Source organism: Syngnathus leptorhynchus, chromosome 4 (assembly GCF_054491065.1).
Source record: "Syngnathus leptorhynchus isolate UIUO chromosome 4, UIUO_Slep, whole genome shotgun sequence".
Lineage (NCBI taxonomy): Eukaryota > Metazoa > Chordata > Actinopteri > Syngnathiformes > Syngnathidae > Syngnathus > Syngnathus leptorhynchus.
Genome location: NC_141198.1, coordinates 2,457,502 through 2,473,863, shown reverse-complemented (window position 1 = coordinate 2,473,863; position 16,362 = coordinate 2,457,502). Strand labels below are relative to the sequence as shown.

At 46.5% G+C, this 16,362-nt stretch overlaps 1 protein-coding gene across 1 annotated transcript in view; it reads left to right on the top strand.

Moving 5' to 3' along the window:
- ak6 (adenylate kinase 6) overlaps positions 1–7,525 on the top strand; it is a 28,481-nt gene extending 20,956 nt beyond the window's left edge. Inside the window, exons 5-6 of the mRNA XM_085909013.1 lie at positions 6,085–6,230; positions 7,281–7,525. Of these exons, the coding sequence (XP_085765139.1) occupies positions 6,085–6,230; positions 7,281–7,470 (336 nt within the window). The 3' untranslated portion in view covers positions 7,471–7,525. The remainder of the gene's footprint in view (positions 1–6,084; positions 6,231–7,280) is intronic.
- The last annotated feature ends 8,837 nt before the right edge of the window (positions 7,526–16,362 follow it).

The following is a 16,362-nucleotide window of genomic DNA, read 5'->3' as shown; positions in this document are numbered from 1 at the left end:
GCAAAAAATTAAAGAAACACTTTGAAAACACGTCAGATTTCAATGGTGGAAAAAAAAGAATTGGATATCTATACTGATATGGACAGTTTAATGTCTCAGGAACAAAAAGATGCCACATCTTTTGATGGAAATAAAAGTTTTCAGCCTACAGAGGGGTATATAGACACCCCAAAAATCAAAGTGAAAAAATTATGTAACAGGCTCGTGCATTTTGCCTAAGTTCAATTTCTGCAATTCAAAACTCTTTTCAATATCTTGTGTAGCCCCCACATGCTTGTATACATGCTTAACAACGTCGTGGCATGCTCCTAATGAGACGACGGATGGTGTCTTGTTGAATGTCCTCCCAGATCTGTCTAAGGGCATCAGTGAGCTCCTGCAAAGTCTAACAAGCAACCTGGCGGCGTCTGATGGACCGAAACATTATGTCCCAAAGGTGTTCTATCGGGTTTAGATCATGTGATCGTGAGGGCCATTCAATTGTGTCAATTCCTTCATCCTCCAGATACTGTGTGCATACTCTTGCCACATGAGGCCGGGAATGTCGTGGATCAGATGGAACCTAGGACCTACTGCACCAGCGTAGGGTCTGACCATGGGTGCAAGGATTTCATCCCGATACCTAATGGCAGTCAGACTGCCGTTCTCTAGCCTGTAGAGGTCTGTTCGTCCCTCCTTTCAGGTTTACCCTTTCACGTCTATCACAGGTGTTCAGGGTAAACCTGCTCTCATCTGTGAAAAGCACAGGGCGCCAGTGGCGCACTTGCCAATTCTGGTGTTCTATGGCAAATGCCAATCGAGCTCCACGGTGCTGAGTAGTGAGCATAGGGCACTCTACAGGACGTCGTGCCCTGAGGCCACCCTCGTGAAGTCTGTTTCTGACTGTTTGGGCAAAAACATTCACACCAGTAGCCTGCTGAAGGTCATTCTGTAGGGCTCAGGCAGTGCTCGACCTGTTCCTCTTTGCACAAAGCAGCGGATATCGGTCCTGCTGATGGGATGAGGACTGTCTACGGCCCTGTGCAGTTCTCCTAGAGTAACTGCCTGTCTCCTGGAATCTCCTCCATGCCCTGGAGATTGTACTGGGAGACACATCAAATCTTCTTGCAACAGCACGCATGGTTGTGTCATCCTGGAGGAGTTGGACAATCTGCGCAACTTCAGGAGGGTTGAAAAAATCGCCTCATGCTTCCAGTCATGATAATGACCCTTGTTAAAGCCAACACTTGTGGAAAAACAGTTAAAAAAGATCAAGAGGGAAGAGCTTGAAATGGCCTCCACCTGCAAAACCAGTCCTGTTTTGGGGACCATCTCGTTGTTGCCCCTCTAGTGTACCTGTTGTTAATTCCATCAACACCAATGCAGCTGAAAGTGATTAATAACCCCCTCTGCCACGTGCCTGACCAAAACCTTATCAGAAGTGTAATTGAATTCATGCCATACCCTGATAAAAAAATGTTCCTTTTTTTTTAGATAGATAGATAGATAGATAGATAGATAGATAGATAGATAGATAGATAGATAGATAGATAGATAGATAGATAGATAGATAGATAGATAGAATCCATTATCTGTACCGCTAGTGCCCACAGGGGTCGCGGGTGTGCTGCAGCATATCCCAGCAGTCATCTAGCAGTAGACGTGGGGCACCCTCAACTGGTTGCCAGCCAATCGCAGGGCACACAGAGACAAACAACAATTTGCATCACACTCACACCTAGGGACAATTTGGTGTGCTCAATCGGCCTAACAAGCATATTTTTGGGATGTGGGAGGAAATAGCGTAACATTAGCTTACATGTAACATGTTACTTTCTTAACCAGACATGGGGCCGTTTAATCCAGCCCACTAACCCTGAATAAATTGTATTATTAAACATTATTTTGGGTAATTTTCCCTGCAATGACTGCGTTTCCCCAGTAGATGAGGAACCACCCGCCCGTGCATTTACTACCGGAAGCCATGTCAGAAAGCTTGGTGCACACTCAAGTGCGAGTACGTACTCAGTAGTACGGACACGCCGTACGCCGCGCTCTATTTCTATCAGTGCTGAATTTCGAGTGTGGGGTGTGACGTCAGCATTCTCATAAATTTGCACGCTGAGCTTTCAGATACAGTTTTACGCTAAAGCCACCCACAAACCTTCCCCTGGAATCCTTCTATTAAAATTAGTGGCCGAAGGAAAAGAAAGGTAAATAAAACAGAGTGGACAATTTGGCTCGACCTTCGCAATGTGACGTTCAGCCACATGAACATAGACATCAAACCGTCACAGAACTAGGTCAACGGACCAACACCTCGGCTCTATCCTAAGAATTGCCACAACAAATTTTACTCCAGACTAGCACTAGCAATAAAAGGGAGACCAACAACATTGTTCCCACTGAAAATGAAGGCGAGTTGCTCAAATTTATTTAAAAAAAAAAAAAAAAAAAAAAGCATATGAAATATAATTTATACAAATAGCAGGGATTGAAACCAGCGACCATTCGCATTTTCAAACAGTGCAGGATGCTCAAGGACATTTATGCACCACCTGTTTACTACTAATCTTAACTTTTAAAGTTATTAAGGCCGACTTTAAGTGTTTCCCGTTTCCTCACCTCTGTCACGAGGTGTTTGTGAGTTAAAGCTCTGCTCTGATTTTCAGATATTTGTCACCGTTTTGCCCTTTTTATTTCTTTATTTTATTTAGATGTATTCTTTCACTGATTATTCAAGATGATGTATTTGTTCAAAATGTTTACCGTTTGATGTGATTTCGCCTCATAAATCTGACCTGCAGGCGCTGAAGTGATGGAAACTGTTATTCATAATAACAGTGTCGTATTTAATGAGAATCACTGATAGTAGTTTTTGATGAATTTTTTTAATGCTGTTAATAAATGCATTTGTTTTCAAAAAGCTTTTTTTTTAATATCCATGCTTTACTACCTACTAAAGGCAAAAAGCTTTTATGGAATGACCTTTACATGTTGTTTATATTACTTCACATAAACACTACCGTATTTTTCGAACTAAAAGTCGCTCCTGATTATAGGTCGCATTAGCCATAAAATGCACAATAACGTGAAATAAAACATATAAGTCGCTCCGGAGTATAGGTCACATTTTGGGGGAAATTTTATTTCGACAAAATCCAACACCAAGAACAGACATGAACGAGCAACAACAGGCTAAACGATAGGTATGCTAACGTGACGTAAACACAAACAAAGAGCTGAGAACAGGCCTAACATAACATTCAGAGTTATTCTAATAACTATTACATAAATAACACGCTTATAAAACCATCTGTGTCACTCCACTTCATTAAATCCATCGATCGTCCCTTATATCAACAATGCCGCGCCACTGACGTCGGACTCGTAAGTTGCATTTCTAATTATTCTACAGACCCATATAACGATATATAAAGTATATTTAAAAAAACTATCATATTACAACAATAGAAAAAGGCATTCTCTTCCAAGATTACCGCCCACTTCAAAGACAGCAGGAATGCTCGGAGCCTGTGGCAAGGCATTCAGACCATCACGGACTATAAGCCCGCACCGCAGAGCTGTCAGGGCGACGTCCCTCTGCTCAACAAACTGAACCGCTTCTTTGCTCGCTTTGACGCTCAGAACAGAGCTTGCCTGCTGAAGACCCCTCCCCCTCCGAACGAGCAGCCCCTGTGCCTCTCTGCCGCTAGCGTGAGGAGGACGCTTGCCGCTATCAACACCCGTAAGGCAGCGGGCCCGGACAACATCCCGGGTCGAGCGCTGAAGGACTGCGCTGAGGAGCTGATGGATGTCTTCACGGACATCTTTAACATTTCCCTGCAGCAGGCCATCGTCCCATCATGTTTCAAGGCTGCCACCATCATACCTGTGCCGAAAAATCCTGCTCCTTCCTGCTTCAATGACTACCGCCCTGTGGCACTGACACCCATCGTCATGAAGTGCTTTGAACGGCTTGTCATGGCGCACGTCAGATCTGTTCTTCCCCCCACCATAGACCCCTTCCAGTTTGTGTACCGAGCCAATCGGTCCTCTGAGGATGCCGTCTGCTCTGCCCTCCACTCTGCCCTCACCCACCTGGAGAACAGAGACTCGTATGTGAGATTGCTGTTTGTGGACTTCAGTTCTGCATTCAACACCATTGTTCCACAGCGTCTCATCTGCAAACTCGACAAGCTGGGCCTTAGTACCCACCTTTGCAACTGGCTACTGGACTTCCTCTGTCAGAGGCCTCAGGTAGTGCGTGTTGGCGACAATGTCTCCGGCAGCATCACGCTGAGCACGGGGGCCCCCCAAGGCTGCGTGCTCAGTCCGCTGCTCTTCACCCTGCTGACGCATGACTGCACTGCAACCTACAGCAGCAACCGCGTGCTGAAATATGCCGACGACACGACTGTGGTGGGTCTGATCACCGGGGGCGACGAGACTCAATACAGGTCGGAGATCGACCTTCTGGCCACGTGGTGCAGGGACAACAACCTCCTGCTGAACGTCAGCAAGACCAAGGAGATTGTTCTTGACTTCCGGAAGGGTCACACCCAACACCTGCCGCTGACCATCGACAGTGCTGTGGTGGAGAGAGTGAGCAGCACCAGATTCCTGGGGGTGCACATCAGTGAGGACCTCTCCTGGACCACCAACGCTGCGTCGCTGGCGAAGAAAGCTCAGCGCCGCCTGTACTTTCTGCGGAAACTCAGGCGAGCAAGTGCTCCTCCCGCCATCATGACCACATTCTACCGTGGCACTGTTGAGAGCGTCCTCTCCAGTTGTATCGCTGTGTGGGCTGGTGGCTGCACTGAATACAGCATGAAGGCCCTGCAGCGCATAGTGAATTCTCTCCCCCCTCCACCCTCGGCTGCATAACGTGCTGTTCTTTTGCGCTATATTCTGGCTGTCTGCTGTATGCTCGCTTGCTCCATTTTGCTCCTCTTATTTGTCTATTTATTTATTTATTGTTTATTTATTTTTTTAGTTTATTTGCTTATTATTCATCGCTCTTATCTATTGTTTTTACTCTTTGTGCTATTTGCTTGTTTGTGTTGTGTAATGTGTCTAGTCACCGTGCGACGGTGGGAAACGTAATTTCGATCTCTTTTTGTGTCTTAGAAGTGAAGAAATTGACAATAAAGATGACTTTGACTTTGAAATTATGTGACGAAAGTAGCGCCACAATGCTGCCGAAAATAAGGCGGATGTTGTCGCATCACTGCTGCCAGTGAGTTAGGTTTACAGAGGCAAGCCGATTTCCGTACTCACACCTTAACTAATTTTGCCTTGAGATGTGCCAAAAGATGGCGGCTCGGTGGCGCACTGGGTAGCACGTCCGCCTCACAGTTAGGAGGGTGCGGGTTCTATTCCACCTCCGGCCCTCCCTGTGTGGAGTTTGCATGATCTCCCCGTGTCCGCGTGGGTTTTCTCCGGGCACTCCGGTTTCCCAAACAAAAAAATTTCTCAACGGATTCTGAAAGGAGCAGCCAGTGGCTCTGAATGAGGATGAACGATCCCAATTGTAGTGAAACAAGATATGCGGTCAGCCAATCTAGGCCTAACTCCGAGAACCGGACACCCATGTCATGCATACATAGTCCCCTGAGATGTCCCCCAAGCTCGGGTTTGATCATCCCATAGCTGGCTAGACCTCTGGAGAGGGTGTATGGTATTGAGGTCCAAAACACCCAGAGGAACACTTCTGATAATGCATACCCGTAAATTTACTTCCCCTTCAAGTCTACCTTACACCATTCACTTACAGGTCCACCAAGCGTACACACAAGAATAGTAAAACCTCATTCTGTGTTTTCTGGAATCAAAAAAAAAATGCCAATTGAAAAGATAATTTATTTATCATTAAGCATTAATCTTTTTATGCCGACTGAAATTAGGTAAAGTGAATTGCTGTTTTAGATCATGTTCAAACGCCAGAAATATCTGCGTTTTGAGGCAAACAATTCACCAAATTTGACTTGAACTCGAACATTTTCAATTTTTTGAATTCAATTTGTAGATTTTAATTTGATTTTGTAGCAACAATAATACATCTTCAATGTATTGGAAAAGTTACGGTTCTTTTGTTATCTACAGGTGGTGGATGAACTTGATGAGAAGATGACGCATGGAGGTGTAATCGTAGACTATCATGGCTGTGACCTATTCCCCGAACGCTGGTTTCACATTGTCTTTGTCCTCAGAACAGACACTACTCATCTGTACACACGACTCGAAAGCAGGTACCCGTAACTCATGCCTCTGTGAATGTGCATGATATAAACCATACATATGCAGGAAGACATATTTTAAAGATTTACTACTGAACTAAATGAATTAATGTTTCAACCTGAAAATGTAAAGAAATACATACTTGTATACTGATTGAAGGATATTAATATTAGTGCTGTCCTGCGATTGAAATGTTGTTTGTATTATTAACTCAAATTTTATTTAATGTAAAAATCCCTTGATTTTTTTTTATTTTCTGATCCATTATTTTAGCAAATTTTGGGTTAGGGTTATTTTCTGATCCATTATTTTAGCAAATTTTACTACCCTTAATAGGAAAAAGATTATTTTTTATGCAGACACATTTTTTACTAAAATTGATTCAATTTACTAAGTCTCACAAACAGCCCCTCAACAGTCCATTCTAAGAATTCAAAATTTTGGTAATATAAAAAACACAATATGCATCTAAAATGTAAACAATGACTCAAAGACTTTTTTTTATCCCCCTGTAATTTCTACATATTTCCACTGATTCAAAGTGTTCCAAATTTAAACATTCAACGTATCACTACCACTTCATTATTTCAAAATTGTAAAGTAAAACCCCATCTTTACAATGTTGCCGATTCTACCTGTAATTTCCTATCTTTTTTATGTCGAAATATTTCAACATAAACTGTTCATCAAATGCAGTTTTCCATCTTGCAAGAGTCAGCAGTCCAATTCAATATTATTTCTGGACTTCTCTTATTATTAGGCTTATCAAATCACATGCTAAAGTCATCTATTTGCATTTACTCCGCTCACAAATTTCAAAATGAACTGCACAGCAATTCATCTTGTTTTGCAGACGTAATCCTGGTTGCCCCCATTTGGTTGCTCAGCATCCACATGTTTGTATGTGAAATCAAATTTGCACCCATTTGGTTGCTCAGCATCCACATGTATTTGTATGTGAAATCAATTTTGAGCCCATTTTCACAAGCACAAATGTGTTATAAATCAGGTGCTAAATTGGACGTCTCATTCTGTTAACATACCCTTCATTCTGTTTTCAGGGGCTACACAGGAAAGAAACTGCAGGACAACATGCAGTGTGAAATCTTTCAGACCACTTATGAGGAGGCAAGTGAGGCCTACAAAAAGGAGCTTATCCACCAGCTACCCAGCAACACTCCTGAAGACTTGGAAAGCAACTTGGAACAGATAGTACAGTGGACTAAGCAATGGATAAAAGACCACAATTAGAGCAGAAAAAAGTGCTGCCTGGATGACTGGAAATAAAATGTGTTTGAACAGAAAAGGTTTTACCCATTTTCAACCTGTACCTTTTTTATTAACCCATTCAACCCCAATTTATTTCTCAAACATATAAACATCAAAATCAAGTGTCATTGGTACATACTTCCAACACTATTTACTGATATGTTTTCTACTGAGGTAGTGCGATGCAACAAGTTTAGGCGTTCGTCCTTGACCGGTCTCATTGATGACACGGTGCTTGCTCCCAAAACAGTACTTGTGTGCTTGTACAAATAACCATCAGAATCCTATGGTCGTGACCTCCCGACGCGTACATAGTTATTTCAAATTCAATGCAGGACTTCAACACACGATCACTTTCTGTGGAAGTGCTACGAGTTAATGACCTCTCAAAGACTATAATCTTAACTTGATTGGTCGTTGTGAGACCTGGTTAAAACTTAATGAGTTTCTGAGGCTTGACCGTTAAAATGCCATGCGTTTTCGGAAAAGACAACCCCTAAAATTCCAGCCTATTTTGAGCAATTTCACTCATTTTTCAAGGCCTACAGAATATATTGCTTGCTATGGCTAATTAAACATGGGTGGTACCAAATTAAATATTAGACCTTCTTTCATTGGAATAACACATGTATGTATCTACCTTGACTACCTGAAATAGCTTGGTTTCAGTCAAATCACCAATCTCAGGGAAAATAAGGAGAAAACAAGGTTTTTCTATAAGACGTATTTTCTGCACAACTGTGATTTTGACACAAAATTTTTTTTAGTTTAGTGACATCTCGACAGCCTTACTTGTCTATAAAACATGAACAAATATGAACATGTGATTTTGATGGTAAAAACATGTATTTACATATTTTATAAAGTGCGCAAACTAATTTTACAAATTTAGGTATTATCAGAGGGTGTGCTCACGTGTGTGCGTGTTTTGCTATTACAAGGGATGTACTTTTGCGTCGCTGTATCCCACATCAGAATATTCATCAGATGATGGCAATTCATCCGAACTGTGGTACAAACAACTGCTACTCACTACGTGTATGCCAAAGGCGGTGGCTTTTGAAGCAGACTTCCATGTGTCACATACAGCCACCTCCTCTAAATTCGCCCCGTAGTTTTGATCTACCGCACTCACGACGAGCAATAGTTTGCTCGATTATAAGCTGCTTGAAAGCTGATCACTTTCATTTTGCCATGTTCCAAAACTGCAATTGCTGCTCATGCCCGGCAATGGCTTGCTTTTGAAGCAGACTTCCGTCTCTGTTGTTTACTCACGCCCGCCTCCTCTAAATTTGCTCCAATGTTTTGCTCAACAGTACTGTTGATGAGCAATAGTTTGTTCAATTTTAAGATACTTCAAAGCCATTTTCTCTTACTCTCTGACTTTTTTCTGAAACACTCCACAACTACACTCTCTATTGTTCTCCCATTTGCTTGAAGATGGTGCTGTGCAGTGGTTCAATGGGGTTGTCTCTGATGGGCAACAGTCTGGGCAAACCCGTTGGTCTGCCACAGACAGCAGTGCCCACAACAGAACACACCTTCCTCACCAGTTTGTCCAGGCGGGAGGCATCCATCTCCTTGATGATGCCCCCCAGCACACCACTGCAACAAATTGATAAAACATTCACAGCATCACACTGCAGACGTCGAAGGATCCCAACCGCCTGAGGAAGTACAGCCAGCATTGTCCCTTCCTGCACAGAGCCTCCACGTGAGCAGAGCAGTTGAGTTTGTCGTCCTGCAACACTCCAAGGAATTTACAGATCTGCATCACCTCCACACAGGATGAACGAGGCCTGGGCCTCCTGAAGTCCACCACTGTTTCTCTGGTCTTGGTAGTGTTAAGGTTCAGGTGGTTGGAGTCCTACTAACTGGCGAAACGGTGGACTAGGCTCCTGTAATCTTCCTCCTCCCCCCTCCTTATACAACCAAAAATCACAGTGTCATCCGCAAACGTCTGCAAATGGCACTGGCGAAGCGGTGGAATAGTCTCCTGTTCTCTTCCTCCTGTCCCTCCCTGATACAACCAAAAATCTGTTCCAGATGTTTCTGTGACGCCGCTCCTGGTATCTGCTTCTGAAGTTGTGGATTCAAACGCCTCTGTGGCGTATTGATCCACTTGTATTGGTGACAGAACCCCCCCACAACCCCACCCAAGGGACGTCCTTTGAGGGGGGTTATGTCTCCTGCCATGACACCTGCCACCCAGCCAGTAACTTTCCACCACAGTTTACCTTATCACAGCCACACCCACTCATCAACCGAATCACCTGCACCTGCCTTTGCTTATTTCAGAGTCCCTATTTAAACCCCACACACCCATCTATTGTTGTCAGTACGTCCCCGTATGTTACCCCTGCCTTTTGCCTTGTCTCTGTGCCTTGCCTTGCTCTAGTTGCCGACCCGCTTTATCTACTGACCGACTGCGCCTGCTCGCCTCCAACCCTGACCAACTGCCCGTCTCCGACCATGATCGTACGCCGCCAGCCCTGATCTATTGCTCAACCACATCTTCACATCTATCAATTAAAACAGTGGCGAGTTTTCCAACGCGTGGTGGCAGCTTCCTGGACTTGGTCTACACTGCACATAAAGGAGGTTTCAAGGCCACCCCCCTCCCCAACATCGGACTTTCTGACCACGTCACCGTTCTGCTTACCCCCGCGTACAGACCGAGTGAGAACTTCCAGGCCGGTTCGCAAACGTTAGAGTGTGGCCTGAGGGGGCCTCTGATGCTCTTCGGGACTGCTTTGGCAATACAGACTGGGAAATATTTAAACAGGCGGCCACTTGGAACAATCGGACAGACATTGAGGAGTATGCTGACTCTGTGACCTCTTACATCGCAAAGTGCATTGATGATGTGACCCTCACGAAGTACGTCGTCACTCGGGCTAACTGGAAGCCATGGCTGACAGGGGCTGTCCTCGGGCAGCTGAGGGCCAGAGACAAAGCCTACAGGGCTGGGGATGAAGCGGGCGTGAGATGGGCTAGGGCGAGACTGTCCCGGGGCATCAAAGATGCGAAAAAGGCGTTCTCTTCCAAGATTGCTCCCCACTTCAAGGACAGCAGGGATGCTCGGGGCCTGTGGCGAGGCATTCAGACCATCACGGACTACAAGCCCGCGCCACAGAGCTGTGAGGGCGACGTTCCTCTGCTCAACAAACTGAACCGCTTCTTTGCTCGCTTCGACGCACAGAACGACACTTGCCCGCTGAGGACTCCTCCGGATGAGCAGCCTCTGTGCCTCTCTGCCGTTAGCGTGAGGAGGACGCTTGCTGCTATCAACACCCGTAAGGCAGCGGGCCCGGACTACATCCCGGGACGGGCGCTGAAGGACTGCGCTGTGGAGCTGATGGATGTCTTCACGGACATCTTTAACATTTCCCTGCAGCAGGCCGTCGTCCTGTCATTCTTCAAGGCTGCCATCATCATACCTGTGCCGAAAAACCTGCTCCTTCCTGCTTCAATGACTACCGCCCTGTGGCACTGATCCCCATCGTCATGAAGTGCTTTGAGAGGCTTGTCTTGGTGCACGTCAGATCTGTTCTTCCCCCCACCGTGGACCCCTTCCAGTTTGCCTTCCGACCCAATCGGTCCTCTGAGGATGCCATCTGCTCTGCCCTCCACTCTTCCCTCACCCACCTGGAGAACTGGCTCGTATGTGAGATTGCTGTTTGTGGACTTCAGTTCTGCATTCAACACCATTGTTCCACAGCGTCTCATTTGCAAACTCGACAAGCTGGGCCCCAGTACCTCCCTTTGCAACTGGCTACTGGACTTCCTCTGTCAGAGGCCTCAAGTAGTGCGTGTGGGCGACAATGTCTCCGGCAGCATCACGCGGAGCACGGGGGCCCCTCAAGGCTGCGTGCTCAATCTGCTGCTCTTCACCCTGCTGACGCATGACTGCACTGCGACCTACAGCAGCAACCGCGTGCTGAAATATGCCGACGACACAACTGTGGTGGGTCTGATCACCGGTGGCGACGAGACTCACTACAGATCGGAGGTCGACCCTTTGGCCGCATGGTGCAGGGACAATAACCTTCTGCTGAACGTCAACAAGACCAAGGAGATTATCATTGACTTCCGGAAGGGTCACATCCACCACCTGCCGCTGACCGTCGACGGTGCTGTGGTGGAGAGAGTGAGCAGCACCAGATTCCTGGGGGTGCACATCAGTGAGGACCTCTCCTGGACCACCACCGCTGCGTCGCTGGCGAAGAAAGCTCAGCGCCGCCTGTACTTTCTGCGGAAACTCAGGCGAGCAAGTGCTCCTCCCGCCATCATGACCACATTCTACCGTGGCACCATTGAGAGCGTCCTCTCCAGTTGTATCGCTGTGTGGGGTGGTGGCTGCACTGAGGACAACATGAAGGCCCTGCAGCGCATAGTGAACACTGCAAGTAAAATAATCGGGGCTCCACTCCCCTCCCTGAAGGAAGTTTACGTCTCCCGTCTCGCCCGCAAAGCGGCTGCGATTGTGTGTGATGTGAGTCACCCCGCTCACTCTTTGTTTGTACTTCTGCCCTCTAGGAAGAGGGCACCACCTGACTCAAAGACAGCTTCCTTACTCCAAGCTGTCCGGATCCTGAATTCCCTCCCCCCTCCAACCTCTGCTGCATGACGTCCCGTTCTTTTGCGCTTTGATCTGGCTGTCTGCTATTAGCGCGCTTGCTCCATTTTGCTGCTCTTATTTGTCTATTTATTTATTTATTTATTGTTTATTTATTTGGGTTATTTGCTTATTACTAATTCGTTGCTCTTGTCTGTTTTTAATCTTTGTGCTATTTGATTGTGAGTGTTGTGTACTGTGTCTAGTCACCGTGGGACGGTGGGAAATGTAATTTTGATATCTTTGTGTGCCTTAACGTGAAGAAATTGACAATAAAGCGGACTTTGACTTTTAGACTTTCAGTGTTACGCACCTGGTCATCCTGTCCTCTTTGTGTGACAATTAGATGGAAACTCTACACTGCAGTATTTCATATTTCTTCGGATTGCATCGTGTGCTATATGTTGCCCACCCTGCATCCTTTGCACTCTGGTCGTGCTGGTAGGGGGATCTTCATTTTCATCTCAAGGTTTGTCGTTGTTCCAGAGTTCGTTTATTTATTCTTTTTTTTTTTTTGCTTTTCCTTGGCCACCTGAGGATTATGATCAACTGTATAGTTACTATACCTGTATCGCACACAGCGAGCACGGGTCGTGAGGAAGAGGGTCGAAGTACGCTGGAGGTCGACTAGGTGGTTGCTAACGTCTGTCAGGGAGCACGGCTGGCGAGGAGGCGGAGCGAAGTAAGCCGGAGGTCTGTGTCTGCCCCAGGGAGGACTACAATTAGCTTGATCTCGATCTTGATTGTCTTATATTCGGGGTCTAGACATTATACCCATTTTCACTTGTGCGCAGCGGTAAAGAGAAAGAAGTTCGTTTGAACTAAACAGAGTACTTTTTTCAGGTGCGAGGGAGCTCTGCTCATAGCTAGTGAGATAAGAAAGGAAGTGAGTTAAAGGAACTCTCTGGAGCGAGACAGACAGCTTTGTTGAAGCAAGGGACTCCCAACTCTCGTAAATTATGAGGCCCTTGGTCAGGCCGACCATCTAATTATTCCAACATTTCCCTCCTGTTTATCACATATTTGCTCAAATTCAGACATCACCGTAAACAACCCCTTTTCTCGACTTTCAGTCGTCGGATCACATTCATAAGGACAAATATGTTTACACCCAAAGGATAAACGTCGCGATGTCATCATTCAGAATCACACAGATGCAGGAATTTTGCCATCAACATCATTATGTTGCCGCTCAGACATTAGGTACATCTGATCAATCTCGTCCTCCATGGGTCATATTACTGTAGTGAAGAGACGATTAAACACAGCACGAAGACATGGTATACAACAAAATCCATACAAGGTGACCATAGCAGCAAACACTGCAACCGATGGTAAAATTGAGGACACAAGGGCTTTATACTTCCCAAAAGCAATCATCCACTTGTAGTGCTTTTTCATCCTCGTGTTGAGTTGAGGGATCACAGGCCTGCAATCGCCTCCATCAGGCTCCCATCAGAGGCGGTGTCGATCTGAATGAAGGTGCAGCATGGCTCTCCGAACATTGCGCAGACCCCTCCTTTCTCAGACAACATAACAAAAGCATTGCGGTTCTGGATTGACATTAAGGAAGGCATGGCTAGCTGTTTGTGCACTGCCTCAAGACCCGCTTGTGTCCGTTTACCCAATTTTTGCATGTTGTAATGGATGTAATTTATCCTGTCTACATTCTTGTTCATCGTTCACCAGCAGCAAATGGAGGACTCCCATCCCGCTGCAATTTGGTCAATTAATTCTTATTAATCAGGAACTCCTCTAGGGACTCCAATTGCATCAATTTCGGTCAGATCATCGTCGCCTCTCAAATTTAAAGATGTGTTGGTCTTTACCAGCTTTTTTCCCCAGATCTTGGCATGTCGCTACATTTTATTTGGTCCTTTGAGCCGGATGCCAATACACCTGAGGATTCTGGCGGGCGGCAGCGGAGATCCAGAAAGACTGTGCGCGGCAGGACCTCCCTAGGTGGGGTCCTAGAATCCTTTTCCTGAATCTTGTCTACCCGTCAGCTGGGATCTGAATGTTGAAGGCAGTCCGAGGTGCAGAGGTGAGGAGAACCAGAGGGTGAGTTTGTTTTTTGTTTGAAAGTTACAAAACGGAGAAGTCCGTTTCGGCCGAGGGCTCGTCATGCCCTATAAAAGTCCTAGGACAGAACGGAGAAGTCCGTCTAAAGATACCAAAATGGAAAAGTCCGTTTATATAAAAGCTAAAGGACGGAGAAGTCCATCTAAAAGTAACAGAACGGAGAAGTCAGTTTCCATAAAAGTTACACAACGGAGAAGTCCCTCTAAAAGTAACAAAACGGAGAAGTCCGTTTCCATAAAAGTTACACAACGGAGATGTCCGTCTAAAAGTAACGAAACGGAGAAGTCCATTTAAATAAAAGGACAGAAGTGTCCGACGGAGAAGTCCGTCAATAAAGGTCAGCGGAGTCCAAGGGAACCGAAAATTCCGTAAAACTGTGATTGAGAGTGTGAATGGGAATACGTATCACTAGATATAATATTCCACATTAAAGCAGTGAGGAACACATAACGTGGTTCTGTGGACGCAATAGGCAAGGATTCTCCACCAGAACGTTGGTCGAAGTGAGAATCACCACAAGATCATTTCGTTATCCCACTGGAAACACCCTACTTTAGAAACCCCTATGGTTTTATAGTTGGGACCAAATTGATTAAAATTGATATCCGAGATAATCTAAAATGTAAAGATTGGAAAATAATTGAAAGGCAGGCTCCCGATCGAATTAAAAAAAAAAAAAAAGAGAGAGAGAGAGAGAGAGAGAGAGAGAGAGAGAGAGAGAGAGAGAGAGAGAGAGAGAGAGAGAGAGAGAGAGAGAATTGCAGGCAGGAGGATGATGAGACGGGGCCTATCAGCAGCTTTCAGCCCTATTCGCTGAAGACACGGATATTGTAGATTCAGAATTAACTCCAAACATGCCACTATATCTAATGATACAAGTGGCCAACCCAAATTATGATCCAGGTAATGAACAAAGAGACCAAAGAAAAATGATAATAAAACCTTCCTTCTTCACCTTCATCTTCTTCCGCTTATCCGGGGTCGGGTCGCGGGGGCAGCAGCTTTAGGAGGGACTCCCAGACCTCCCTCTCCCCAGCCACTTCCTCCAGCTCATCCCGGGGGATCCCAAGGCGTTCCCAGGCCAGCCGAGAGACGTAGTCTCTCCAGCGCGTCCTGGGTCGACCCCGGGGTCTCCTACCGGTGGGACATGCCCGGAACACCTCCCCAGGGAGGCGTCCAGGAGGCATCCTGATGAGATGCCCGAGCCACCTCATCTGGCTCCTCTCAACGTGGAGGAGCAGCGGCTCTACTCCGAGTCTCTCCCGGATGACCGAGCTTCTCACCCTATCTCTAAGGGAGAGCCCGGACACCCTGCGGAGGAAACTCATTTCAGCCGCTTGTATCCTGGATCTCGTTCTTTCGGTCACGACCCATAGCTCGTGACCATAGGTGAGGGCAGGAGCGTAGATCGACCGGTAAATCGAGAGCTTTGCCTTTTGGCTCAGCTCTCTCTTCACCACGACGGAAGTGAAGTCGTGGTGAAGAGAGAGAGAGGACTGCGTAACAGAGTCCGCATTACTGCCGACGCTGCACCGATCCGCCTGTCGATCTCGCGCTCCATCCTGCCCTCACTCGTGAACAAGACCCCAAGATACTTGAACTCCTCCACTTGGGGCAGGATCTCATCCCCGATCCGGAGAGGGCATTCCACCCTTTTCCGACCGAGGACCATGGACTCGGATTTGGAGGTGCTGACCCTCATCCCGACCGCTTCACACTCGGCTGCGAACCGCTCCAGTGAGAGCTGGAGATCACGGACTGAAGAAGCCAACAGCACCACGTCATCTGCAAAAAGCAGAGACGCGATGCTGACGCCTCGGCTGCGCCTAGAAATTCTGTCCATAAAAATTATGAACAGAATCGGTGACAAAGGGCAGCCTTGGCGGAGTCCAACCCTCACTGGGAACAAATCCGACTTACTGCCGGAAATGAGGACCAAACTCTGGCATCGGTGATACAGGGACCGAACCGCCCTTATCAGTTGGCTCGGCACCCCGTACTCCCGAAGCACCCTCCACAGAACCTCCCGAGGGACACGGTCGAACGCCTTCTCCAAGTCCACAAAACACATGTGGACTGGTTGGGCGAACTCCCATGCACCCTCGAGGATCCTGCCGAGGGTGTAGAGCTGGTCCACTGTTCCACGGCCAGGACGAAAGCCACACTGCTCCTCC